At 42.7% G+C, this 27,839-nt stretch overlaps 1 protein-coding gene across 1 annotated transcript in view; it reads left to right on the forward strand.

Moving 5' to 3' along the window:
* Window positions 1–15,296: 15,296 nt before the first annotated feature.
* PHIP (pleckstrin homology domain interacting protein) overlaps window positions 15,297–27,839 on the forward strand; it is a 111,494-nt gene continuing 98,951 nt past the window's right edge. The window contains exons 1-6 of the mRNA XM_038177519.2: window positions 15,297–15,715; window positions 15,835–15,893; window positions 16,060–16,089; window positions 16,264–16,323; window positions 25,616–25,766; window positions 25,869–25,967. Coding sequence (XP_038033447.2) covers window positions 15,670–15,715; window positions 15,835–15,893; window positions 16,060–16,089; window positions 16,264–16,323; window positions 25,616–25,766; window positions 25,869–25,967 — 445 coding nt within the window. The 5' untranslated portion in view covers window positions 15,297–15,669. The remainder of the gene's footprint in view (window positions 15,716–15,834; window positions 15,894–16,059; window positions 16,090–16,263; window positions 16,324–25,615; window positions 25,767–25,868; window positions 25,968–27,839) is intronic.

Here is a 27,839-nt window from a genome sequence, read left to right on the forward strand (position 1 = left end):
ATTCTGGCACAAAATTCATGTCAGCTTGACCAGATTAGTAGATTCAGTTCAGTGCTAGAGTTCTGTTGGAAGCATTTAACAATAGAAAATCCACTTAGATGAAGTTTAATGAAGCACACTATCCTGCTGATTCAATTAATATTTCTAATTTTTCAGAAGTGCTGTGTAAATGTGATGCTCTGCATTTTTTTCATTTATTTGTCAAGTTCTCAGAGATGCAGGAAAATTTTCAAAGCACTGTATCAAGTTGTAAAACACTTTTTTTTTTTTTTTTTTTTTTTTTGAAAGCATCTTCAAACATATGTGGCTAGGGTGTTTTTGTGGGCAGCTGGTGATCCTCAGAGCACCTTCAGGAAGTATGTAAGCGTTTTAGTTTTGAAGTGTTTCATGAAAGGGCCAGATGCTGCAGCTTAGCCTTGAAGAAACTTGCATCATCAGTATTTAATGATTGGCTGCTTCACGCTTGTACACAAGATTTGGAAGAATCCCTGAGTATTTGGCCTTCCTGGGAAGTAATGGATGGGTAGTTCAGGGTACATACAACAATTTTATGTATTTATTTATTGGGAAGGATGGACTATTCTCAAGTTTAGAGAAGGCAGGCCCATGAGAAACAAGACTCAGTGAATGATCTGAAAATGTCACTCTTTTGTAGTCAAAGGCCCACCTTTATATGATTTTTCTTGGTTGTTACTTTCTGCTTTTTCCATGTCCTTGAGTGAACTTGAGCTTGCATATGTCAGCCAAAGGATGCTCTTGATACTTTGACTCTGAAGTGGCAAATGCAGCTTCTTCCAAGTGGAGAACTGCAGATGAGACATAAGTCTTTATGGGGGTGCTAATGGAAAATGAATGCTTATACTAAACAACAGTGAAAAGTAAGTTGTTCTGCTATGTTTTGTCCAATTCCCAACACTTTGGAAGTTATTTGGTTTGTTCATTTAAAAAAAAAAAAATAGGCAAAGGGAGAAAGAATAGCAAGAAAATTAGTTTGTTTATTAGGGAACTTAAGGGATGTGTCAGTTCCCTTATTAGAACAAACAGCAAAATACACGTATGTAAGAAAGTTTTAATGGAATAGGAAAATAATATGTGGTTTGGGTTTTTTTGGTGCACTTTCTTAAGGAGAGTCAAGGAAGAGTGGGAAGGGAGAGCACGGTTTGAAATTAAACCACTGTTACCATACTGAAGTGTGCATCATGTTATTAAACCTCAACAGCCACAGTATTAATTACATTTCTAATACAATTATACAGAAATTTATGTAAGCCGAAGGAGATAATACAACTGAGAAACAAGTGACTATTCTGTATGCTGTAAAGATAAGGTGGCGTCAAATGAGAAAGGAAAATAATCTGAGATGTGAAGGAGCGTGTGGCTCCCCTGAATAAATTGCTTTTGACCTGAAACCCTCGTGGGATCTGTATTTTCACTTGGGTCATTGCATGTGGAACGCTGCTGGGCAGCTGATTGGTATCTGATTTTAAGCAACACCTTGGCCCACTATCTTAATTTATATTAAATGAGTCAGTAAACTCATACATTTGAATCAAAGTGTAAAAAGATAGCAGAGACTGTCTGTAAACAAGTTCAGTAGCCAGAACTCTGTCATCCTCCTAATTTAAGGACTATGGTTCTCTATCTGTAGGAAAACTAGAGCAATACTCCTACCGCTGGTTAAATTATCACAAACGGGATGGTCAGGAGCACCATTCAAATGTTTGGTGCGATGATTGTTGTAAAGGCAAGAATTTTCTACTGCTGTTCTCTGTAATAAGCAGACTTTTTGCTTTATTCACAAACTTTGAACTCACTGCAAAGCTGCTATTTACCTAGATTATGACCCACCGATTGCCTTCTGTAATAACCAATTCTGGATTTACAATAAATCAAAATAATTATAGCTTTTCTACAGAAAATGGACAGAAGGAGAAATAAACTGTTCTGACATATTACTCCCTTTGTGATGAACCATAGTATTAGCAACAAAGTAGTGCGTATGTAAGAAGCAGAGACTGACGAGTGTAGCAAAATGCTGTTTTCTTGTCAGCACCTTCAAAGAGAGCGATAATACGTTCTTGTGCAAAATGACTTCACTAACACTACGTTGCAAATCTGTCTATTGATACTAATTAGTCGTTTTTCCCCCCTAAATGCGAATAGAAAAGAGTGGTTTAATACCTTTTAGGGGGATAAAGCTAGTAATTTAAATTCCTGCTTAAACAAGGAATTGAGTGCATGGGCCCACTGTGCTTAATTTCAGCACTGGCGTAGCGTAACTTGTAGGAATTGTTTTATCACTGCTTTGACTCCCGTTCAGAGACAGATTTCAGACTTGGGGGTTATAAAAACGAACTTATGTTAGGAGGTTTCAGGTACTGTGCTGCCTGATTACGAGCCTTCCTCTAATAACGAACGATTTAATGCCAAGTGATAGAACTTGGAGACAACGCAGAGGCTGGAAGCAATGACCTTGTCAGAGTCTTCAGTCCATCCTCAAAATCAGCATGAAATGCTACTGTAGTTCCTCCCAAAGCAAAGGTTTTAGAACAAGAACTTTTACCTTATCTAGGGCAGCTGGAAGGCCATTCTAAGCTCTTAATAGCATCAGAATAAAATCTGGCAATGATCTAATGTCTTAAAAACAAACCAACCCCCTTCTAATTTCTGATAATATTCTGTAATGGCAGAAGACCCGAGCTCTTACAACAAGATGAAGGGATTGATTGCCACTCCAGATTAAGGAACAGATGTAAATACGTCAGTTGCATCTACAGTAACTGACAAGAAGAGAGAAGCCATGGGTCTGGAGATATTTTTGTGATTGCTTACAGTCACTCCAAAGCCGGCTGCCTATCTGGCCCCAGAGGGAGGAGTGCTGCTGCTGTGGCAACAGGAGGCAGCTGGGGGATGTCCCAGGACGAGGCTGGAAGAAAGCTCCCGCACAGCAGCACATGGACAAGAAGATGCGTGAATACTCCAAAAGCAGCCTTAGTCCGTGGAAGGCAAGCCAGGGAAAGGAGAAAAAGGTAAGAGATGGAAAAAGTCTCAACCCTGTTACCTGGGCAGGTAGGGGTGGAGGAAGAGACCTCGTGCAACACAAGGGAAACTGATTTTTCTAGGAGTAGGTACAAGAGCAAAACCCTGCAAAATTCTCTGCACATGCAAGCAAGCCATGAGCATCGCCAAGTCTGTTTCCCCCTTAAGCCTTGTATCAACAATTCAGTTACCGAGTCTACTTCATTTTTTTCCTCCCCTCTGGGATATATTTCTGGTAAATCTTGTAACTGTATTTATTTCCTTGAGGGCAATAGAGAAATCAAGCTGCCGTGTACTTCATTGCAATTAACTATCATTTGTGCATCGGTGCCAAATTCCCACCTTGAGGATAACTACTCGGTGATGAGCTTCCAGAGCCTTTCAGGAAGCTTTGCCTGCTTTGCCAGCCAAGGGAGCTCGGATGGGAAGGTTTTGACCTATAGGGCAATTCCGAGTCTGGAACCTGTTAATGAAGTCTTCCATGCCATATTTCAGAGTTTTATAAATTTATTCAGTTTTTAAATGTCGTGGTCTCCCCACTCTCTCTCCTCAGCTGGCTCCATTTGGAGCGCTGCTCTAGGACCTCATTACCCTGATCATTAGCAGCTCCCTGCTCAGGGACACGATTTTCCTTTGTTCGTTGTCCCTGCTAGCACGTGAGCCTCGAGCCAAGCACAGCGTTTGTGGTGACAGGTCGCAGTGAACTCGGCCTCCCAAAGCCAGTAGCAGGGAATCCTCCGGGATGTGGGAGCTGTCACCTCTCTGGCAGTAGAGCTGGCGCTAGGACTGTGGGAAACGTATGAAATTTAGGAGCTGCAAGCTCCAGTTACAGCAGCAGTTGTATATACGTTTGTAAAAGCATCCCAAAGGCCAGGTAAAATGAAACCGTATTTCCAAGTAGATGTCACCCTCAGTGATGAAACTGCAAGAATTTAAGGAGGATCGCTGCCACACGAGTCGTAAGTAACTGATGTTGGGAGACTTTTCTTTGCCTTTCTGTGGCTCTGTCAAGCCCCTGTCCGACTCACATGTTTGCAGGGGTGTCTGAATAATTTTTGAGATGCTGGGTCTGTTGAGTGAAAACAGTGATCGTGCTCCTCACCTGGTGAACGCAGCAGCCAGCAGGGAGTCCTGTGTGACCCGGTTTGCCTTTTCAGGACGGGCTGGTGCTTTTGGGCTATAGGCCCTGAAGCGCCTGCAGTACAAGTCCTGCATTTACAGAAAATCCAGTGGCTGACTCGATTTGTCACTAAAAACAAGAGCCTCGTTTTATATCAGCAAACATGGAAGACACTGCCTGTCCCCTTTATTTCATAAAGCAATTAGACAATGGTGCATTTGATACCATATAGCTCCTTACAACAATGCATCCTCATGTGTAGCAGTCTGATACTTTCTAAGTTATTGTTGGGCCACGAAGGGCTCTGTTATCTGAAGGGCTTTCAAAACTGGGTGGATTTTTTCCTGCTCCGAAGGCCAGATAACACAAGGCAGCAAGAAGCCCTCAGCCCAAATCCCATTTAAGGATTCTTTTCAGTGCTCTTCATGCACTAACTAGCCTTCCTGTTCCTCGTACGGCCCGGCCAAGTGTTTGATCACCGCAGCATCATCTCCTTTGCAATGTGCCTCAAGCACTTTAAATAGACTCATTGCAAAGGACTGCAACCAGCTGCTTGCTGCCTCTAACCATAGGGAGTCAGCAGTTCAGAGCAGTGTGGAAGTTTGAGGCACACCGTGAATCTCCCTGATGGCCGCTAATTTATGTTTACCTCCATCTAATGTTAAATTGTTTTCTCCCAATTTTTCAGCAGCTTTACACTTTCTATTTTCCAGGTTTCTGTTTTCCACATCAACTCTTCCTTCAGTGGTCTTTCATGTAGTCCTGAGAAGCTTCTGCAGTCAATTATTTGAATCTCGGCTGCCCTGCATCTGAAGTTTTCATCAGCCGTAAGAACCAGGAAAATGCAAGCTACGATGGGCTCTCCAATATCAGTGTTCTGTAAGCTTAAGGTCCCTGCACCCGAATTCTCATCAATATTTACAGACCCAGACCAAAGGATATAGCAATATTTTGATGTATATCATATGCCACATAGTTACCGTATGGTGTGATACGTATAAGAACTTATCGTTATTTCGACTAAATCATGGGCTGGTCAAAGGAAAAAAAAAAAGACAAAAGCACAAAATTCAAGTGGTCACTGTATTTAAAACAAAAACGACAACAAAAAAGCATTTCATAGCTTTGTCGTTATTTGCTGGACAAAAGGAAGGATTGAATAATTCAGACGCTGTGCAAAAATGTTCCGAGATGTATTAGGGTTTTGTTAGCAACTGGGTAGGATTTAGCTCAGCCTCAAACTTCTGAACAAAGGCCATTTGTATTGGACACGTTCCATATTTTACATGCTACAGTCACGTACAGTCTACATACTAAAATCTGATTATTTATTTTTTAAGAAGCGAAGCCCAATGGCGGTCTTTGGCGCTGTGTTTGTCACAGTTTCACGAAGCTAGCAAACCAAAGGGTGCCAGGGCTAGACACTCGAACCCAGCTGCTTACCCTGTTGAAGTGTCAGCACAGCCCCTGCATTGGGTCCAGGCCAACCAGCTTTCTCCCGAGCAACCCTTGGCATGGTTCAAGGTTTAGCTCAGCCCAAATTTTAACCACCCGAGCAGGACAGCTGCATCCGCATTGTCAAGAGTTTAATAAAATGAGTCTGGCCAGGGCAAAGCAGTTAGCCTCAGGAAGGGTGTGAGCACCAGTACAAATCGGTTTACTAGCACTGGTAAAATTCAGAGCTGAGAAATATAGCAACAAGTGCTCCTTACCTTCTGCACGCTGGAATTCAAAGTGGTATTTTGTGTAACTATGCCGTGACCTGCCCTCCTGCAGAGAGGCCTGTGCTGTCAGAAACACCCAGCATTAAATGGCCAGAGCATACTTGGTCTGAGAAGGTCTTGGATGCACTGAGTGTGGTCTACCATAACGGGCTGAAGGATTTTCTTATTTCGCTTGGGTAGTATTTGGTTTCGATTTAAAGATCCAAAGAAAGAAAGGGGGGGTTAGGACTTCTGATTCGGTTAGTTTTCTTTCCAACACAAGGACTTTAACTGAGATAAACAGAGCTGAGGCATTGCCCCATTACTAGAATTTAAGAGTTGTGTTGTGGGGTTTCAATGTGTGTTAGTTTTTTTTTTTTTGTTTGCTTGGTTATTTTAAATAGGATTAGGTGCATGAATACGTCTTCCTGTTTTGGTTTGTTTTTAAGAATGTATACTTTGAAAATGAATTTAAGTAACAACTTAAACAGCACCGGTACTCGGGTCTGTGCACTCAAACCCAGCTGCCTATACTGTTAAAATTGCCAGTAACTGTTATCCGGAGTCTGAGGAAAAAGGCATATATTCTGCTGGGTTTTAAGAACTGACTGTAATGTTTAACTTTCAGTGACCAGGAACATCAATCCTGGAACTTCAGTGAGAGCCTCTGTGATGTTAAGTTTCTGACTCTGAACTTTGGCATAAATCAATTTTTCAAGTCAGGCATTTACCTGAAGGCTGGAAAGCTGACACTGTTTGTTTTCAGCGTTCTAAGGGAATGCCCTTTAAAAAAAAAAAAAAAATCCCTATTTTTTTCCATTTTTAAAATAGTTTTACATCCTGTTCAGGAGTTTGTTACAGCGCAGGTGTCTTCCCCCTGACTTCTGCTGATTCATCAGCTGCTCTCTGTCTCTGTGTTCCTTGTTCATCCCTCAAACACAGTGAAACCAAAACTCAGAAACAGCCAGCTGGCAGGCTCGCCAGGAAATATTTTTGGTAGTTTATTAGGCAACTCTCTTTTCTGTTTTGTGCAAAACAAATTTTCCAGAGTTCTCTGAATTTTAACCATGTGTTGAAATGTAAGGTTTAATCTGAGACATAAAGATCAAGTTCTGATGAAATTTTGATCAACAGGATCCAGGTGATCCCTCCTTTAAAATGTCAGTATGCTATTTTCAGTGTTACTTAGATTTCAAGTAATTCCTCCTGCAGCTTGTTCTTCTCAAACCCTACTGATTTTTATGAATTGTATCAGATTACATAGGAGAATTTATCTTTCCTGTTTTTATTTCTCAGCTTGCGGGAATTCGATGTTTTACCTTATTGCTCAGATCTAGAGGAAAATAAGCTGTAAAAACCACAGCTTTCATTTCTTATAAATGTCTAGCAGATAAAGCTTAAAACATGATCCAGCTGTTTTATAAGACCGAGCATACCTGGCATGCAAACAAAAAGAAACCCGGTATAAAAATAAGGTAAGGATTTTGGAGTGTCCCAGCTCCTCAAACGCTGAGATGCTGGGTTAGCATTCCTGGTGTTTTAACTCGGTAGTTCAAACTTCAGCTGTATTTAGGTGGAAGGTTAAACGTGCAGTCATTTCTCCTCAAAAGCACTTTCAAACATATATACAAAAACCTTATGGACTAAGTAAATGTATTTTTATTATGGCCAGAGTAATGAACTCCCAAACTGGAACTGTGTTAAAGACAAATACCTGGGCGTTTCTTTAAATGCTCGATCCAGTCATCGTGAAACATCTCGTTTCTTTATGCGAGTTGACTGAGTTTTAGTGTTATTCAGTGCTTTGCTTACAAGGGCCTGCTGAGAGGCAATTAGTACTAGTGAAACTTGATGCTGAAAGATCAAGTTCAATTCCTTGTTTTATTTGATCTCGGAAGCCTGAGCTTTAACAGAATGCGCCCATGCAGAAACGAGCGGCGTGCTCGTGTTCTAGATCTTGCTTCAGGAACACCTACCCTAGCAGGGTAGCTGTAATAAGCTAACCCAAAGCTGGGTGAGAGCATGTACAGCAGTTAACTACGAAATAATTTGGTGATACAAAATGTAGATGCTTAATTTTCCACCAGTAAGAGTTTCTGGATATCTGTAGAATTCTGAGGGTCCCCAACGCTGCCTGTTAACACTCAGGATCCAGGCATCTTCTGCTCGCCTTGCTTGCAAGTGCCCCTCGTTAAACATTTCCAGAGCCCATTTACCAACCTGGCCCCCAACCACAATGGTAGCCCTGCCTTTTATCCAGCAGTGTTGTAGTTTTCACCCACTTGGGTGCTTGGGAAATCCAAGTTCAGTTCCAATTCTTCCTCCGGGAAGCAAACACGGTAAGCACTTTGTACCTCCAGAGAGAACGAGCCAGCCATCCGGGCAGACACCTTTGAAAGAGATTTCTTCTTGGCCTGCACTTAATGAGCCTCTCCACTTTACATGGAAAAACTCAAGATTAGTTGAGCTAGAATGAGCACAATCTTTTAGTTTTGTGGTAGGTCCTTACCTGGAAAAAAGGGAATGTGCCAATCTCCATCTTTAATTTTTATTGGGTTTAACACAAGGAAGCAAACAAAAAAATCAGCATCGTGTAATGCAAGGGTAATCGTAATTCCTGTCTCTTGTACTTTAATATCGGTAAAATCAAGAGATGGAAGCAATGATTTTACAGCTGCAGCTATCTTACACAATTTATATCTGTTACTAAACCGTGCCTACCTGGCACACCAGAACCCTTTTGCAGATTATCTAGGCAAACTGAAAAATTAAAAGTAATCATTTCAAGGCATCACTTGGATGCTAGAGAGGAAAACAAAATATTAAGAAATCTGGATCTGCAGCCCAGGATTTTCTCAGAAGACTGAACAGTAAATGGAGATCAGAACCTCAGTGATGTGTATTTCATGGGTGATTGACAAATCACATATGCTATGCAAAGGAGGCACTGTCAGCCAAATGGTTCGATGCTAACAGCACTAAAATCTTTACTGTAAGTGCAAATATTGGTACTCCTTGCATTGCATCATTGCTGTTTTGGGGAAAGCAGATATTTCTGCTACATAGAAATAAAAATACATGACAGCTCTAAGCGAAATCAAACCACATTTGAAGGAAACACTTGGGAGAAACGAGGCATTGTCTTAAAGCTCGCAACAGGGCAGTGCGGTAGCGGATCAGCCTAATGATCCTTCCATTCTGCACTTGTTCTCTCACTGGATTGCCCACAGAAGTGTCAGTTCTTTCTTCTGAAGACTGCTAAAAGCTTTGCCTTGGTGGTTCTGAGGCAAAACGAAGCTAAGATGGCTATATTTTGTGATGGGGGGAAAACATCATTTTTAATTTGAAATCTTTCAACGACTTCAGTTCTTGCACTACGTCCTACAGTTTACTGAAGATTCTTCTTTATCTTCTCTGAAACAGATATTTTGTGTGACTTTTTTTTTTATCTTACCTTCTTCAAATGCTTTATTCCATTTCCTTGGTCTTTAATTCTATCCTTAAAATAATATTTTTTCTTGGTCTTACCTATTTTCGTCATGTATCTCTGAATTCTAATTCTTTTGAGATAAGGTGAAAGACTCAGCATGATATTCCAACGTAAGATAGATCACTGGATTGTTTCACTGTTTTCATATTAAGAGTTCTAGAAAAAAAAATCACATTCTTGATGGTGAGTACATAACTAGAATGGTCTTTTTTAAAGTTAAAGCTAGGTATTGAATTTAGCTTGCTTGCTTTTATTTCTTTAGGAGCCCATAAGGAGCATAACTGACTTCCATTATTTCTTCTGATGGATTATTTTGAATGTATCATCGTGAAATTTTACCTACAATGTTCTTCTACTCTTCTCTGGGTAGATCTCTGATCTTTCTCCTGGTTTTATCTAAACTGCATACAGTGAGTATCTGTAAACGCTGAAATATGTTCCCTTCAGCATTTCCTGTAATTATATCAGACTATATCTCAGATAAAAGTATGACAGCATTTCTCAAGTTATTACTTTGATGTAAATTGTAGTAGTCCGCTGCATGAACTTCAGGGGAATTCCAAGCCTATACCAAATCTACTGCTACCAGCCTCACACTGAAGATTCAGACAGATAACCCCTCATCTGCATTTTAAAAAGTTGTAATGCTTCTACAAGACTACTACAATAATTTAAAACATCAGATCCAACCCCCTAATCGTGAATGGCCCTGAAATTTGGTTGAACGGAAATCTAGATTTTCATTTGGAGAAACAGGAAGATAAACAGTCATTTACAGACACCATTAAAATGTGTCTGAATACGCTTTACAATTTGTGAACATTAAACAAAAGTCACTTAGGCTTAAAATAAGCCCTCTGAGGTTTACAACTCTAAAATGAAACCAGTGAAGCAAACCATTGATACATCTTAACTCTTCTGCTCAGTGGAAAGTGCCTTGATGTACTGGAGTGCCTTACTAGAAAGAATAGTAACAAAGTTTTGAAAGTTTTGTAGAAGTAATGGCGACAGAAAATGCCTGCCGGTATAGAAAGCAACATAGTAAACGTTTTCCTGCTCCTATATACATTTTGCACTACCCTTCCTCTAAAATAGACCCTGCATGTTATTTTTTTGCTTAAGAACCAAACAAAAACAAGCTCTAGAATCGTGAGAAAACCTGAAAGGCGTCAAAATGAACGTGGAACCAAATGTGGCAAATACCCCAAATTCTCTGTGAAGAACAGCCTAACAGCACACAGTTAAGTACAGCAGTTTAATCTTTTTCTTAAAATTCTCTGGGTAATTAGGAAATGTAGTCAGCGTAGAAAGCTGTACTGTCAAAGTGATTTGGTTACTGTAATTGAAGTTCATTTACAACATACAGGGGCAAAAATTAAATTACTTTAAAAAAAAAAAAAAAGGGAAACAAACCAGTAGAAGTCTTTTATTCAGTAGGAGTTACATAGGTCTAATTCTTATTTTCTGTTTATAAGGGGAATTTTTCATGTTCATTCAAATATTTAATAGTGAAACTGAAAGGATGTTGTAGTTAGTGCAGCCTACATGTATTTGGATAACAGCAGACTAGAGGATGACTTTCAACCACTCATTTTCCGCTCAAAATATAAATGAGGCATAGATCTGGTTTCAGATTCTTGTTGGGAGATTCAAGGTTTATTATTAATTTTTATACAAAAATGAATGATGTTTTCATAAGTGACTGGACTTTTCTACCTGCAGAAGAGAAGAATACTTAGAAATACGTTTGTTAGGGGTGAACTGATTTGTGTGCCTTTATAAAACATTAATATGTCAATGATGGTGTTAATTTGGGTAACAGATCTCTAATGCCACGCTACTGTTCACCATCATGGAAAAGAAAGCAAAAGGTGAAATGGTGTATTTTGGATTGAGTGGGAAGACATCCATGTTCAGTGGTAATGGTGCGCTAGAGAAAGGAAATAAAGGTCAAGAATGGAAGCATACACTTCAGTATTTAGGATATGGACCAGGGAGAATGCATGTTGGTTACACCATCCGTAAGGAGCTCTCCAGTTGAACGTTCCTCTATGTTACCGATGTAGAGTGCAGAAAGGATCTTTTAGGCGTGAAGCATAAGCAAGTGGGTGTTTAAGACCATTTTGGTGTGAAGCTATTTAGCTAAATTGTAGGTTATTGTTTAAAGCTGCAGAAGGAATTTACTTGGGGTAGTATTGTATTTTGACACGTTTGGTTCCTTACGCGGATATGTATTATACAAAATAACAACAGTAAAAAAAAAAAAAAAAAAAAAAAAAAAACAACTTGGCTGGCTCCATAATAACATCACTCTTCTCACCCTTGACAAATTAATGGTTGGTTTCAAGAGTAAGAACCAACAGTCAGAAAAAGAGGAGCAACTGGTGGTGATAATTCCCTTTTGAGGGGGGAAAAATGAAAAAAAAATCAACCAAGAAAGCTTAGTGAATGCTTTATGTTGCTCACACAACCTACCCCCGCTCCCCCAATATTGTGATTCAAGTATTTAGCTACATTGTCCGGCTTGGCAATTTACAAGCCATAAATACTTTCCTTTGTCTATAAAGAAAAGACCAGATTTCATGAGAAACAGAAAGCATTTTCATATCAAACTGCAGCCAACATGTAATGCATTTTCTGGTTGCAAGATTGCTAAACTACACTGATAACTGATATAAAGTATAACGAAGGAAGAATACAAATTAAAAACAAACAAAAAATTACCAAGACACACAAATCGAGAAGAAATCAAAGATACTACATTTTTATTTACCAAACATAGGCAGTAATCCAAGAGCATTCTCCCGAACATATCTATATTTGGATACTTTTAGTGCCAAACACGTTCTGAAAAAAAAAAAAAAAAAAAGGAAAAAAAAAGCCAACATAGCTAGGAAAAATTTTAAAAAGTCTTTGCATCAGTCCATAACTAAGTTTTCAGCTTTATTAAAAGCAAAATCTAGTAAACTTTATTATTTTTTTAAATTATTTTAGTGAACATGTATGTATATTCAAATTGGAAAGCCACAAAAATATAATGGGACATTTAACATCAGCAAAAAGAATGTGCAATAATATCAGATGTTAAAAGAATCAAATTATCAGATTAAAAAAATCTGAGATTTTCCTTTTTGTTCTAACAATTGTTATATCTGAAGAAGGAAAGTAATTCCACTTTTTTTTTTTTATGCCAATTTTTACAGAGTGAAAACATCTCTTAAAAAACATTAAATTTCAGTGACAGAGTAGAAGAGATGTATTTTTACTTAAGGATAATGTAAGGTGACAAGATCACTCGAAAGGAAGGGAATTATTTGAAAGCCCTACACTCAAGATTGTAAAAATTCAGAGATGAGGGTATTTTTCTCCACTAGTGTATGTAACAAAAACATCCTCAATTGAATTGCATCAGGGAAAAAAAAAAAAAGCAACAAAAAAACGCCCTGTTAATCTCTGAAAAAAAATTAACGGAATATTTATTACTGCTGCAGGAATTGTTAAAACTCTAACATGCATCACCAAACAATAATAATGCTGCATCTTCTCTTGTGGCCATTGTGACTTCCGTGTTAAGCCACATATAAACAACATCAACAAAATCAGATTTTATCTGTAAGGAGAAGAGGAATGTATGTTTGTAAAAGCTGCTCATTAATTAGTATTTGTAGCACTGCTGTGGTCGGGCTTGAGTCGGGGACTGGGATTCCATTTTGCTAGGTGCTCTAAAAAAAATTAAATGAAAGACACAATCCTTATTTTAGTCTCAAAACACACGAACATTTTGATTCTGTGGGCTGTATTTTAATCTGCATCAGGAAAAGTTACAAGCTGCCAAAGGAACGGGGAAGTTCGATATATTTAGGGCAGTTTTCCTCTACTTTCAGACTCGTCGACCGTTAAAAATTCTCAATTCCTTGGTTTATAGGTTTAGTGATGTCATATTTAAGTATACGTTCTTATATGTAAACACCAGGGGAAATTAAAATGTTAATCACATTATTCGTGTAGCCCTTTGTTGTGAGAACCACCTACGAGGTATTACGATACATATTCCACATAGCTAAGAAAGAGACTCCAGTCGCTTTATTTTTTTTTAATCTTTATTAGGCGGTAAATGATTTCATTGCCATTTCACTTATTTCAAGTGTTTGTCTGCGGTAAAGCCGAGGCAGAGCATGGTTATTGTTGCAAAAGCCGGGGAAAGGGAGACACCCAGACATTTTGTAATTTAAAAGCGAGGGAAGCTGGAGATGAACCCATCGGGCACAGCACATCGGGTGCTGCTGCTTCAGGGAGATCTGCGCCGGGGAGCGCTTCTACCCTCGATTATAGACCGCGCTAGATTAGGATTTTAAGGTTTGGGTTTTTTTTTTTAGGGTATTTGATGATTGTACGCCAAAAGGCACGGGAGCTGGGCTCCTGCTGTATAAACCCAGTTGTTAATCCCTCTTTGTGAGGTGACTGGGAAGAAGCGAGGGAAAGCGGCGAGGTTTTAGCTCCTCTCCCTGCCCTCCTCTGTCCGCGCAGGGAGGCAGAGGGGCGGCTGCGGCCAGCTGGGTGCCCAGCACAAAGCTGCGGGCCCAGAAAACACGGATTCAACCCGATTTGGCCCCAAATTACAGCGGGGAGGCCCGAGGGCTCGTTGCGCCCGCTCTATGTCTGCCTGGTTCCCGTGCCACCTCAGGCTCTCCTGGCCCGGCCGGTTACCCTCCCTACCAGCCCCCTGTGTGAAAGCCGGACACGTTTTTTTGCTAAAATCGCCGCTTTTTGCCCCGAAAGCCGCTCCTCCTCGCAAGGCCGCGGCTCGACCCGAGAGCGCCCGGGCTCGCGGCGAGCCATGAGGCGAGCGGCCCGCCGCGCTCCTCACCCCCTATTTTTACAGATTTTCCCCCATTTTCACCTAACCAGCAGCGGGCTGCGCTTTGTTTCCCCCTTCCCGGGCCCGAAGGGGCTCTCAGCACGCCCGGGGGCCGCGTTTTGGGGCCCCCCCGGGGCCAGCCCCGCGTTACCTCCGCTGGTCCGGCGGCTCCGCTCCCGGGCGAGGCGAGGACAGCGAGCAGCGCCCTGAGGAGGAGGAGGAGGAAGATGAGGAGGAAGATGAGGATGAGGAGGATGAAGATGAGGAAGGAGGAGGATGAGGAGGATGAGCTCAACCTAGAGGCGCCCCCGTGGCAGGAACCTGGCGCCCACACACGAGGCTGGGAGGGTGGGGGGGGGGTGTTTTTTTGTTGTTGTTTTGGGTTTTTTTAATGTTTTTTTCTCTTTTTTTTGTCCTAAAACCAACACGCCTGACTTATGCGCGGGCGCCGGGGGGCACCGGAGCCCTCCCCCCTCCCCCTCGGGTGGGGGGGCGCTGCCTGAGGCAGGGGGGAGGGAGGAAGAGGAGGAGGTGGAGGAAGAGGAGGAGGAGGAGGAGGGCCGGCCTTCAGCCCGCCTCCCCAGCGGGGCCGCGCTCCCCGGGGGCATTTTGGCTTCGCTCGCTTCCCGTGGCTGCGCCACCGCGGCTCGGCAGCCTCCAGCCTCGGCGGCCCCTCCTCCTCCTCCTCCTCCTCCTCCTCCTCCTCCTCCTCCTCCTCCTCCTCCCGCTCCCTCCGTATCCCTCCGCGCTCCGGCCGCCCTCTCCCTCCCTCCCTCCCTCGCTGCCGGCGCAGAGAAAAGCGCCGCTCCGACACCCAGCGGCCCTCCTGCCCCGCCATCTTCTGCCCGAGCACACTCACACACACACACTTACACACTCATTTACACACTCACTCACACAGCACGCGGCTCCCTCCCTCCTTCCTCTCCCCTCATCCTACGAGGGCAGGAGGAGCGACACCCCCCCCCTTCTCTTCCTTCCTCCTCCTCCTCCCTCCTCCTCCTCCATCTTCTTCACGGGGGCCGGGGGCTCGGGGGAGGGGCGGCGCGGCGCCAGGGGCCGGCGGGGCTGAGGCGGGGGGCGCGGAGGGAGGAGGAGGAGGAGGAGGAGGAGGAGGAGGAGGAGGGACTCTTTCTCCGGGCGGAGGGATCGCGCGTGTGGCTGGCTGCTGGCGGCGCGGGCGGCCGCGAGTTGTTGTTTCCTCCTCCTCCTCCTCCTCCTCCTCCTCCTGCCGCCGCCGTTGCCCGCCCGGGGCTCGAATGGTGGAGCCCGGCCTCGTCCCGCTCCGCTGACAGCCGCCGGCCGGCCGCTGGGCCCCGGCGCTGCCGCGGGAGCGCGGCCCGACCCCCCCCCCCTTCCTCCTCCTCCTCCTCCTCCTCCTCCCCCCCGCCCACCCCCCTCTCCCTCCTCCTCCTCCTCCTCCTCCTCCTCCTCCCGCCGCTCCGGTCCTCGCCTCGCCATGTCCGGGGACGGCGGCAGCAGGCACACGGCGGAGCTGCGAGCGGGTGAGCGCTGAGGGGGGGGACGGGGAAAGGAGGGAGGGAGGGGGGAAAAGGGGAAAAAATCAAGGCGAGAGAGAGGGGGGCTCCGCAGCCCTCAGCGCCTCTCCCCGCTGTCCCCGCAGAGCTCTACTTCCTCATCGCCCGCTTTCTGGAGGACGGACCCTGCCAGCAAGCGGCTCAGGTAGGGGCGGATGGCGCCGCCGGGGCCTGCCGGGGATGGGATGGAAGGGAAGGGGGCGGCCGGGCCGGGCCCCAGCCGAGGGCCCTCCCTTCCCTTCCCTTCCCCTCCCTCCTTCCCCCAATTTATCGATTTTATTGTCCCCGTCCCCCTTTTGTTGTCGCCGCAGGTCCTGATCCGAGAAGTGGCAGAGAAAGAGGTAAGCGGCGCCGCTCGCCCCGCCCGCGGCCTCACCCCCCTCTCCCTTCCCTTCCCCTCCCTCCCTCCCTCCCCTCCACCCTTCCCCTCCCCTCGCCCCCTGCCCGCTGTTTGGGGGCGGCGGGGGGGTGCTCACGGCTCTGCCCCCCCCCGTTTGTGTCCCCCCCTCCTGCAGCTGCTGCCCAAGCGCACGGACTGGACGGGCAAGGAGCACCCGCGCAGCTACCAGAACCTGGTAAGGCGGCGGCCGCCGGCCCGGCTCCGGCTCCTCCCTTTTCCCTTTTCCCTTCCCCTCCTCTCTCCCTTCAGCAGCCCGAAAAATTGAATTTCCCGCAAAAAAAAAAAAAAAAAAAAAAAAAAAAAGACGACTTTAAAAAAAAAAAACACACACACACAAACTTCAGGGCTTTATCATTATTATTTATTTTATTTATTTATTTGTTTTCAGCCGGGCCCTTCCCTTCGCGTTGTTTGTTGTCCCCCCCCCCCCCCCTCCCCTCAGGCGGAGGCGCGCAGCCCCCCCCCAGCCCGGCGGGGCGCGGGGCCGCGCCCGCACTGCGCGAGCCGCGGAGGCGCTGCGGACGTCACGGCCGGGCCGCGGGGGGAGGGGGCGGGGCCTCGCGCCTCCGGGGGGCGGGGCCTCCCCGCGGGTGGGCGGGGCCAGCGGGATGGCGGGAGGCGGGGGCGCGCCCGCTGCCCGCCCGTGCACACGCAGCCGGGCGCGCTTTTTGCACGCCGCTGTGCACACGCACGGCCTCGGCCTCGCCGTCGCTCCCCCAGCTTGGGAGCTGCAGCTGGAGGCGTCCCCGGCTCGCTCCCCAGGAGCCCCGCGGGGCTTGCTGCTGCTTGTGCACCAGGAGAGCCGGAGCGGCCAGGCGCACAGCCCAGGTTTGCTGCACTTTCTTGCCTTGTTTTCCTCTTTTTCCCCCTTTTTTTTCCTTTCCTTTTTATCTTTTATCTCCCAGTGTGTGCTTTGCATCTCAGGTACAGATCTGTTATAGAAAAGGTACTAAATCCCCTTACTTGGCACAAGTCACTCCCTTGTTGTGTCTTATCCTTTAAAGAGGTGGAGGTGCAGTCTCAGTGTCTGGTGGGTTTGGGGTTCTTTTACGTAGCCAGTATAAAAGAGGATGTAAAGACAGAAAGTGAAAAGAAAGAAATCTTAAAGGTAAGAAGCTCTAATGACAAGTTCATTCAGACCCTTCTGTGTTGTAATGCAGATGGATACTAACTTCAGGCCTGTCTCTGCTAGCATCAACATACACATTTTTTCTGTTATCCTGTGAACTATAGTAGTTGAGAGGACAGCAATTAAGATGTCTGAGTTGTGCCTGTTAGCAGCTTGTTGCCCCTATTGTTTTTGTTACAGGTGCGCTGTTGTATAATTCAGTCTCTGAATTTCTGAATAACGTTTCAGGGGAAGAGTGAGCCCTGCTTGTAGTGTTCATCAAAGCAAGGTTTCCCTTTGAGCTTTTGGGATGTTTGTAGTGGTTCTGACCTCCACAACTGAGATCTAGACATGTAGAGAACTTTTGAGCTCATGAAAAAGGAGAGGGAACAGCTCCCATCCATAATGCAGCCAGTAAACACCGGGTCATGTGAAGGTTGTTTTGAACATGCATAGGTGAACACGACAATGTGAATTATGGACTTTTCTTTCGGTTGGAACAATTTATTTACTGTATTTCTTTTTCCTGAACCCAGAGGTGAATGCATGTGGTTGTCGAAGGCCGTGTTTTCCATTTCAAGCACCAGTCACAAGCTGAGTGGTAAAACTTGGCACAAGTCACTCCCTTATTGTGTTTTATCATTTAAAGAGGTGGAGGTGCAGTCTCAGTGTATGGTGGGTTTGGGGTTCTTTTACGTAGCCAGTATAAAAGAGGATGTAAAGACAAAGTGAGAAGCAAGAAATCTTAAAGATTAAGCTAAGAAGCTCTAATGACAAGTTCATTCAGACCCTTCTTTGTTGGGATGCAGATGGATACTAACTTAGAATAGGTGTGTAATGACGTGAGGTGTACATCTCGTAATTTGGACTTGATTCTGAATCCACGTGCTCGTGGTAATTGGATCCATATGGTGGTAATTGGGTCCCTTCTCTTTTCCTACTTTTCTTAACAAAGCTTTCTTAGACTGGCGGTAAACATTTGTGTGTCCTTCTCCACTTTGCCCCTACCTGGAAACTGGGGGAGGAGAGAAAAAGCAGTTGGTTACTTTGGTACTTCTCTTCTTCCTGAATGTTTGCTCTGGCTTTGGTTGTCAAAGATGTGTGAACTTAGTATCACTTGACGTTTTAGGTTTGTGAAAACTGGCACAGAAGTGCATTTGCAAGGTGAAGGTTGTTTCATACAAAAGAAGTGTTTTTCACAATGTCTTGTACTCATTAAACAAAAACTCATTTAACTCCAACTCAGGAATCTTTCGCTGCGAAGCTAGAAGTTGATGTTGATTTAGCCCCATGTTCTTTCATTCCTCTAATGATAACATAGCAATAATGTATCCATATCTTTTTTTTCTGCCTTTAAGATGCTGACTTTTCTTTCTGCAGAGGGCATGTTTTGTCATGTGCTGGCACCGTTCCTCTGACTTGAATACCTTGAACTTGCACTAAACTTCACAGAAAGGGCTGAGAAAAGCTAAGAATCAAAAGTACCGATCAGTGTGACTCAGTGTAACGTTAGGAGCCCGACTTTTACTCTGGAAGGGAGTAAAGGCTCTGTGCAACAGCTGATGGGATTTAACCCCAAGCTTCTGTTCTATTATTTGCAAACCCATGCCATTTATTATGGATGTAATTATGTGGATCTAGTGGAGCATATCTTTTCAAGATATTGTTCCTGGTTTTGTCATCTTTTTGAAAACATTTATTTATTATAAGAGTTAACTTTCAAATATTAAACCAAAACATGTAGTCTTAATATATTTTATTTCTGTGGCTTAACTTGTGCAAATAATCTTAAATTGGATGCAGTTTTCATCTCGTCAATTACTTAAATTTTTCTCTTTTGGCCAGTGAAAACAAACATTTCATTTTCTTATAAGCTAACACCACGCTGTGCGGGCTTGTAATGCCACAGGGAAATGCATGAGTTCAGAAATGCTCTTCTGTGGTTTGTTTTCTTCAGTGTCTTGAACTCTAGTATTTCTATGTATATTTATATATATATTTTTTTTTCTGTAGTCACTATTTGGAGCATAAACTACTTGATTCTTGCTCTGAGGTTGAGATCTCTTATTCCAGAGTGCCAAGTCAGTGTTTCTTTTGCCAGCCCTACACCTGTGCGCCAGGGCCAAAGACTTTCTGCCAGTTGCATCCCTGGTGCATAGCATACAGCCTAAGTACCAAGGGCACCCAGACTCCTCAGGTCTCAGGATGTTTTTATTTTCATGTATCAGCTGTGAAAACTTACTGAACTGCTATTTTTCTTTTCTTCTTGAGAGGCAGAGGATTCCCCCTGATGGGGGATGAAAATTGAGGGCTCTTGAGAGGGTTAATAGCTCACTTGAGCAGAGTTGAGGGAGCCTTCTGAATTGCTGATAGGCTTTAAAACATGTTTATTAGGGCCCGGACACACAAACAAGCTCTGGTGCATCATTTGACTCCGGGGTAATTGTTTTTTCATGTTGCAGTTTCGCTGTGGGTGTAGCTGATCTAATTGTGTGCTGTTGCTGAAAGCCATCCAGTCCCGCTGCATCCTTTGTGTGCTCATCCAAGTGTGCAGGCAGTCAGATAAGGGAGCTGAACCATCTGAGAAATGAGCAGCACAACGATGATTTTCAGATGATTCAGCTGGCTCCGCGCGCTCAGCACCACGTGGGCCTTACACCGTCAGGAGGGAGATGGTCAGAGGGCCTGGGGGATCTGCTGGGGATGTTGCTTTTCGGGGCAAGCTGGACTTTGGCTGGCTGAAGGTGACTTCAGATTCACTGTAGCCATTCAAAGCTATCACAGGGATGTTTTAGGTCTTCTAGGGTACAAGCACCACAGGGTATACACTCAGAACTATTGTGTTAACTTATCTGAGATATTCAGGTATCTGTGATTTTCTCTGCTGGATTTTATTTCTGTTCATGGTGGCTGAGGAGGGAGAAGGCAGAGAATCCCCCATCGAACAGGATGATAGTGCAGCGGATTTAGCAGGCAGCGCAACATGCTTTGTTGTTCTCCGAGATTGTTTATTCCTATCTTGCTGACATTTGTCACCTCCTCTTCCCCTGCCCTGAATTATTAAATGTGGGTTGGAGTGAAAATGAAGGGCTGTATATTTAGGCCATTCCAACCTTTGTTCTTTGTAACTTTGTGCACCTTTGTGTAACCAAGTGTCAGGGGACCGGGACATCAACACCGCATGCTGTCACTGTGTTTCATTGTTCTTATACTTTCTAACACAGAAAGGGCTTCTAGGCAGTGCTGTGGTTACTGTTTAATAATTCTCTTTCTTAATAAGTAACCAAATAGTCAGTGGCTGGTTTCTTCAGGAAGTCTTGTGCTGAGAAGGTATTGGATGGAATAGAGAAGAAAAATGAGACTTAAATCAAAGAGCTACCTCATCTAGTTCTTATTTACAGTATTTTGAGGAAAGTCTGTGTGCTATTCGGGAAGGTGGTCTGAAAGTCTTAGATATGGTGGTATGAAAACCCGTGAAATGGTTGGGATCCTGAGCAGTGGTTTTGTTCTCATTATCAGTGTTGCTGTTGGACATATGTAAACTTAAGTAACTGCTTTTTAGTTCTACAACACCAGCATTTCTGTCCTACAGATTGCTCCCACAGCTGGTAGTTGAGATGGTGTTGCAGCCTCTCTGTTAACACCATTATATTTTAATGATGAATTGTGCAAAGAACCAGTTCCCTTTGATTACCTCAGGAGCAAACCAGTGTGTGTCAGCGAGCTGCTTTACACTTGTTCTTTCAGGCTGAGACTAAGCTGGTGAAAGATGGATTAAAGAGGACTGTTAATTTTCTAAGGTGCACCTTCTCTTAAAGAAGAAGAAAAAAAAAACACAAAGGTTTGGAATGAGTCTAGTATAGACACACAGGTACAGCTGTGCTGACAGTAGTACGTAGAGTTGAACATTTCAGTCCACGAGGCTGAAAGTGCTACTCCACTTGTTCATAACTTACCATGTGGTAAGTAGCAAGCTTGCAGCAGCTCATTTATACTGAGCTTTGGAGAAATTTATCTGCTCTGGTCTTGCCTACTAAAAGTATTAAGTAGTTGAAAAACAGATCAGGTATTCTTAGGACAGCTGTTTTTTCGTGTGGGTCTATTTCATGTTAAAATAAAAGGCATTCTGTAGGGAGCACTGGCTAACGATCCCTGTGCTTTTAGATCATGCGTTGTTGAAGGTACACCAGAAATAAATGTTTCTGGGAAAATCGCTAATTCTCCAACTCTCACCTCTATTGTTCCATCCCCCCCATCAAAATGATTCAGAGAAAAGTAATTGCATGTTATTGCAATCCCTAATTTTAAGGCACTAAGGCAGTAGCTAGCGGTACAGGGTTCTCAATTTGATGGATGGCCTGATATAGTACAACAATTACTGTAACTCAATTTGGAGCTTGTTTTGGGTAATAAATTGTACAGCGCAGTAGTTAAAGCTGGCTTGGCTGCTGGTTTTAGTAAGGTTGAGCTCCCATCTCTTGAAATAAAAGTAGCTGACTGACTTAGGTCCTGTTAAATGTCCGTGTGTGCTGTTTGACTCGCAGCAAAGCCTGCAAACTGGTAGCATGGGGGGGAAACCAGCAACGCCTTGGAGAACGTTTCAGTATGCGTAGTGCTTGGAGGAGGCTCCAGAAGAGGGTTATATTTTACTCGGTGTCTAAAAGAGTCTGTGTGTAACTGAATTATGCATTGCAAATTTAACTAAGGAGTCTAGGTTAAATTATGGTTCTGTTGATTCATTCATTGTGATTCTGACGCTGAATTATTCTGCAGAGTCATGCAGAATGAACATATAAGCACTTATGTCTATTTCCAAGGTAATAATGTTTTGAATGTTAGTCCAAATAGCTGTCTAGCTGCGTTTAGTGTATTCTCGTGCAGTTCATCTGGGATAAGTAAAGCTGGGGGTAGGAGATGAAGGGTGAGCTTGAGGGTAATGCAGCTTCTTATTGTCTAGGAAATATTATTCATGCTGAACGTCTGAAAATGTTGTGCTTTCTAGTGGTTCTGATTCTTATTATAGTAAGGTTTAAGAAATATTGCTAACTTGTTTTCTGTGTGTTTTGAACTAGAAGTGAGTTAGCTCGTCTTTTTCCTCACAAAAGCCTGTCTTCTGCGTTCCTGCTGGAGGAGCAGGGCAGTTAGATGGTGCAGACAGCCTAATGGGAGGAGGACAGAAACCAGCTAGAATTTCATCTAGGTGGGGCTGGCAGGAAAAAAAAATCTGTGTTTATTTACTGCTTGACATCACGATTTTGGCATAAAATTTTAAAATTCGTGTGTGTAGAGTCCAGTCTGCTTTTCATTTAGAGCTGCATGAATTTTAAATACTTGTACATCTGTCATGTGTTTTTTTTCCTTCCACTTTCTCCTTTTGGGATCAAAACAAATTTCCATCATTCTATTGGCTTGTCACAAGCTCTTCTATTTTTGACAAAGCTTGTAAAGTATCCTTTTAAAGAGTAATTTTCTTTCTTTTTTTTTTTTTTGTCACTTAAATCTGACTTGGAAGTACTTAATTTTTAAGAGGGCAGTAGGTATATTTTATGCTGTTTTTAGCTTTTTTATGGTTTGTCAAAAAGGGAGGAATTGTAGAACTAAGATAAATTTGTTTAAATACTTTTTTCATTTGTGACTTCTACGGTAATGCATGTAGTCACATCCACAAATGAATAGTGTTGAGATTTTTTTTATCAAGGAGAAGAAAGTACCCTGAGAAAACTTACTTTATAATGTGTTTTTAACAAATTTTTTAAGTTCCCTCATTTACTTTTTTTTTTTTTCTATAGGAGAAAAAGGGAAGGAGCAGGTCTAAATGAAACTTAAAATGAAATAAGAGGCTTTTACCTTAGCAGAATTATACAGATAAATAAGCCTTATTTTACTTTTTAAAGATTTCCTCTGTACTTTTGTCTTACATCACCAATGGTACTTTCTTATACATGGTTCCTGGAATTTGTTTTATAAACTTCCTGGAACTGCCAAGCATTTAAATGGCCTGTGCCACTCATTCGATTTTATTTTTGTTTAGCATACAGCTTGCTTGGTAGTGTTGAATCAGTTTGTTAATGAGCTGGGCTTAGTAGCAAACAATGATTACTCAGAAAAATGCTGTTCAGAAGTATCACGGTACTGCTGTGTAACGTGGCACGAACGGCTGTGTTCTCACAAAGAGACTGTGGTGTGGATAAAAGGTATGCCTTAAGATGCTCGTACCTACTAAAAATGTTAAGAATAATACAAATAGATTCCCCTTTTTCCAAATCATTTGCTTCAGAAACTGCAGGAAGAATTGAGCCTACCTTGTTTCTGCTACACCACAAAAAAATGAACACATGGCTTCTGACAAATCATGAGACGGATGACTCAAGATGCGAGCTAGCTGTAGTTTGGGAATGTGTCAAAGCTGATTTGCTTCATTTGCTTTAGATTTTGTGCACTTGTGAGGATGCTTAAAAAAAAAAATGTGTTGAGCAGGATAAAATGACAACCATGTTATAGGTAGCTCAGTGCTGCTATTTGAACAGCAGCAACAAAACCAAGTCTTTGAGAGGTAAGTTCAGATTCCAGAGTTGTGAAGTCTGGATGCAGATAGATCCCTACAAAGGGCTGTATTCGTTAAGTTTTTGTGCTCCTTTTCATAGGAGCAAAGGAGAATAAAAGCCAAGGAAATAGATCTGGGCTGTTGATGGTGGGAACCGTATGTAGCTTTGTCACTACTTGCAGCTATTCTAATATTTTAGGGCACTGAAGCGTGTGTTTTGACTGTGATTCCTCCTTCTCCAAAGAGAAGCGAGTTTCATTTGCATGTTACTGATAAGAAAAATGAATCAGAATCACAAGTTCTCAGTTCAGTGAGATTATTTTTTTCTCTCATTTACGAGTGCCTCTCTGATGTCATTAAATTTACCCGAATGAACTAATCTGTATAATCAACTGCAGCTTTTCAGCGTTACTTAAATAATTTCTATTATTTTTTTAAAAAATAAGCCTTCATTTTTTTAAAACTTATGTGAATTTTCAAAGTCATTTGACTTTAGGGTAGTCAATCAAATTCAGCAGCTTGCAAGACCTTCTGCAAATGAAATGTGATTCATGGAAGAGTACCATAAGAGAACTCTTCCTCCTTCACTGGAAGGCTGGGGTGGTGGGAATTCCCAGTGTAAGCAGGGCTTTTCCAGAGCCCGTTTCAGACGCCAGCAGCCTTTACGTTAGCAGATTGTTGGAATACAAGAAGCGGTCACAGCGTGTCAGCAAGGGAGGAGCATGTCTGATGAAGAATGAGGTGTATTCCTATTAATTGGCTGTAGTACAGAAGCATCGGTCTGCCTAAAATGTCAGTCAGCAAACCCATCACAAGCTTTTGCTGCAATGCTTTTGTTTTCTGCACAGTAAAACTAAACCTGTGAAAACATTTTGGGCTGGGTGAGGGTTTAAGCTATTACATGCCGCTGTTGTACTAGGACATAAGAAGATTGAGTTTCTGTTCTCCCTCTTAGTCATCTTGTTTTAAATATTCTTTGCTATGTTTTAAGCTGGCAATAACTTATGCGTTTTAAAAAATACTTTTTCTTAACAGAAAGCTTTGTGTTAATGGGATTTTACTGTTGCCATATATGTTTCAAAGCTTTTATGTAAAGACATATAAGATGATGTTGTACAAGGTGATCTTTTGATCTGTAATTATGGTAGTTCAAGAGAATGGGCTGTTTTTGTCTGGGCTGCTGTTAATAGTGGTTTGACGTTGTTATAATCATGTGAGAAGGTCTGCTGTGGGTAATAGGAGCAAGCTTTGGTACCCTGCAGCTGGAAACTGAGCAGTGGCAGAAAGAGGTTTAAAAAAAAATCCAGTTGTGGTCCTTCAACAAGGTCTTGTGAATTTAGGCAAGCTGTGGCAGGGTGCTTCTGTGTCAGGTGTCTGTCCTTTACAAAGCCCTGGTACTTGCTTAGTGCATGTGAATCTTCCAGTAACTCTGTAAATATTGCTGTCCTTAGAATCCTTCTCTCATTCTTCTGTTACAGTAATTGAAATCGACCAGACAGATAATTAAATGTAATATTGAATGTTCTTTACATTTTTCACTGTTACAAAGCAGCTTATTAGTCTTTGACCAACTGTGCTTTAAACTCTTAGTAGATAGCAACGGTTCTCTGTACAAGTAGCGTGCTCTGAATAGAAGAAATTAATTGGGACCAGCTGGAATGAGTTATTGTACTTAAAGGTCATTATGTTTTTATCTTTCATATACTATAATTTTCTTTAGGATTCGTGTAATGATCTGGGGAAAAAAAGGGTGGTAATTTGTCCAAAATATGATTCTTTCTCATCAAATGTTTTGTTTACTCTTTCATATAATAGGTGAAATATTACAGACATTTGGCACCTGATCACTTGCTTCAAATATGTCATCGACTAGGACCACTTCTAGAGCAAGAAATTCCCCAAAGTGTCCCTGGAGTGCAGACGCTATTAGGAGCTGGCAGACAGTCTTTGCTTCGTACAAACAAAAGTATGAAAACTGTGTGAGAGTTCTGAGAATTTGGTATATTTCATGCCTCTTCTGCGATTTTGTGCAAGGAAAAACATCTGTTGTGTAATTCTTCTAAAACAGGTTGCAAGCACGTTGTATGGAAGGGATCTGCTCTTGCTGCATTACACTGTGGGAGGCCTCCAGAGTCACCTGTAAACTATGGCAGTCCACCGAGCATAGGTAAGCCAAATTTATTACAGCATTGCCCTTGCACTACCTGGCTCCCAGGGTAATTGATTATAGTAATGATGAGAGCTCGGTGGTAGTAGTTCTGTTTGTTTGGCTGTTTGTGTCATATGTCTTCTGTTAAATATTACTTTTTATTAAGATGTCATAATTGGCCATATTTGCCACTTTGTATGTGGGGGGGAAAAAAGATACTGTAAACTTGTGCACCATCTGCTCTGAAGTTAGTTAAAACCAGAATGACATTGTCTGCACCCATTGTTGGACAGAATAAGTCACAGAGACTGGTGATGGTTTTCTTAGGAAAAATTTAAGTGTCCTGTAGAAGTGATTCTCTCTGCTCTTTGGTCTCTGCAGTAATTTTGTAGCTCTGCTTTAGTTTGCTGTGTTACATCACGAAGCATGTGCTGTCTGTCTTGCTAAGAAACTGGAGGAGGCTAGTGTGTGTATACCCTATACATACACATATAATTAATATATATCTAGTTGCTATTTTTAAGCTCTCATATCTTTGTCACTAAAATATATTCTGTTAGCTTTCAACCTTTCAACAAGAAGATGCGTTTTCTTGTTCTCAATTGCTAAGAGGATGGAGATGCGGCGTTTTAGGAGATTGTTTAAAGAGCATCCTTTTCCTTTTGCTGTGGATAGGAAAACTGGGCAAAATCACTTGTCTTTTCATCTTTTTCTGCTGCTGCCTAGGGGGAGGTTAAGGCCAGATGCCAAGTGCAGTGTTGGATGAGGTTGGAAGGAGGGTAGATACCCAGTTTTTAATCAGCTCGTTCACATTGGCTCAGCCCCTGATCATTTTGTCTCCGTTTCAGAGGCAGCTCTTTGCACCTTTACAAGGGTGTGTTGTGGTTTTCAGTGATTAAGGACTTGTTTACCCTTAGCTTACACCCCTATTCTTGTCTCCTGTGTAAGTCAAGTTTGATGAAATCTAGTGAACAGCTAGCACAGGGTGCCATTCTTTTTACTTTTTAGGATGAGTGATTGAAGATACGCTTAGTATCTTTTTAAGCTGTTATTTTGATCTATAATCTATTCTTTGTTAAAACTATTTGTAGGAAGAAAATCTGAAAATATGATGTATATTAATACTAGTATTTCTCCATAGTTTAGTCAGGGGGTGGCCTGATTTTTCATCCGTACATATGTGCATGAATATTCAGAAAATCATATTCAAAAATTCTTACAAGTCTTCAGAGTACATCAAGCATCTAATTGCTTCTAAAGAGACAGGACAGTGGTTAGTCAAAGGTAGGCCTCAAGCTAATTTACACCTCCTTTCCTGAAAGCTATTTAAGCACCTGTTTAGTCACTGTAAAGTATAAACACCATGTGGCTGTAAGAGGAGGAAAAAAAAATTCCCAGAAGCTTTCTCTACATTTCATGAGCAACAGCAATGATATACTGACATTTTTAATTATTTTTTTTTTTAAATCACAAATCAAGGGCATAAATATGCAATCCAAAATTCTTTATTGGGCATAGGGGCTCTTTTTAACACATTAGAGCTTTAAGAACCTGGGAGACTACTGGAGACGAGAGAACAAGTTGAGATGCCTTGAGGAGTAAGTCACAGTACAGCAGCAGGTTTCTGGATCAAATCAAACAGTTCCTTGCTTAAGCAGTCTTCAGTTTTGTGCTTCTGTGGTGCAGTGTATCTCTGATAAAAGACAGGCTGCTGTGAAGGCCATGGTGAAAAAGAGAAAACTGAAGATAGGTTGGGTGAGCTACTAAGTAGCAATGGACAAATAGACAACTGGGTGCTGTACAGAACAGAGGTATTTTAAATGGGATATCTTGCCATTATGGGTTTTTTGAAGTCTGAACTCCTTTTGAGGAATATTGGTAGCCTGTAAG

Source organism: Anas platyrhynchos, chromosome 3, assembly GCF_047663525.1.
Source record: "Anas platyrhynchos isolate ZD024472 breed Pekin duck chromosome 3, IASCAAS_PekinDuck_T2T, whole genome shotgun sequence".
Classification (NCBI taxonomy): Eukaryota; Metazoa; Chordata; class Aves; order Anseriformes; family Anatidae; genus Anas; species Anas platyrhynchos.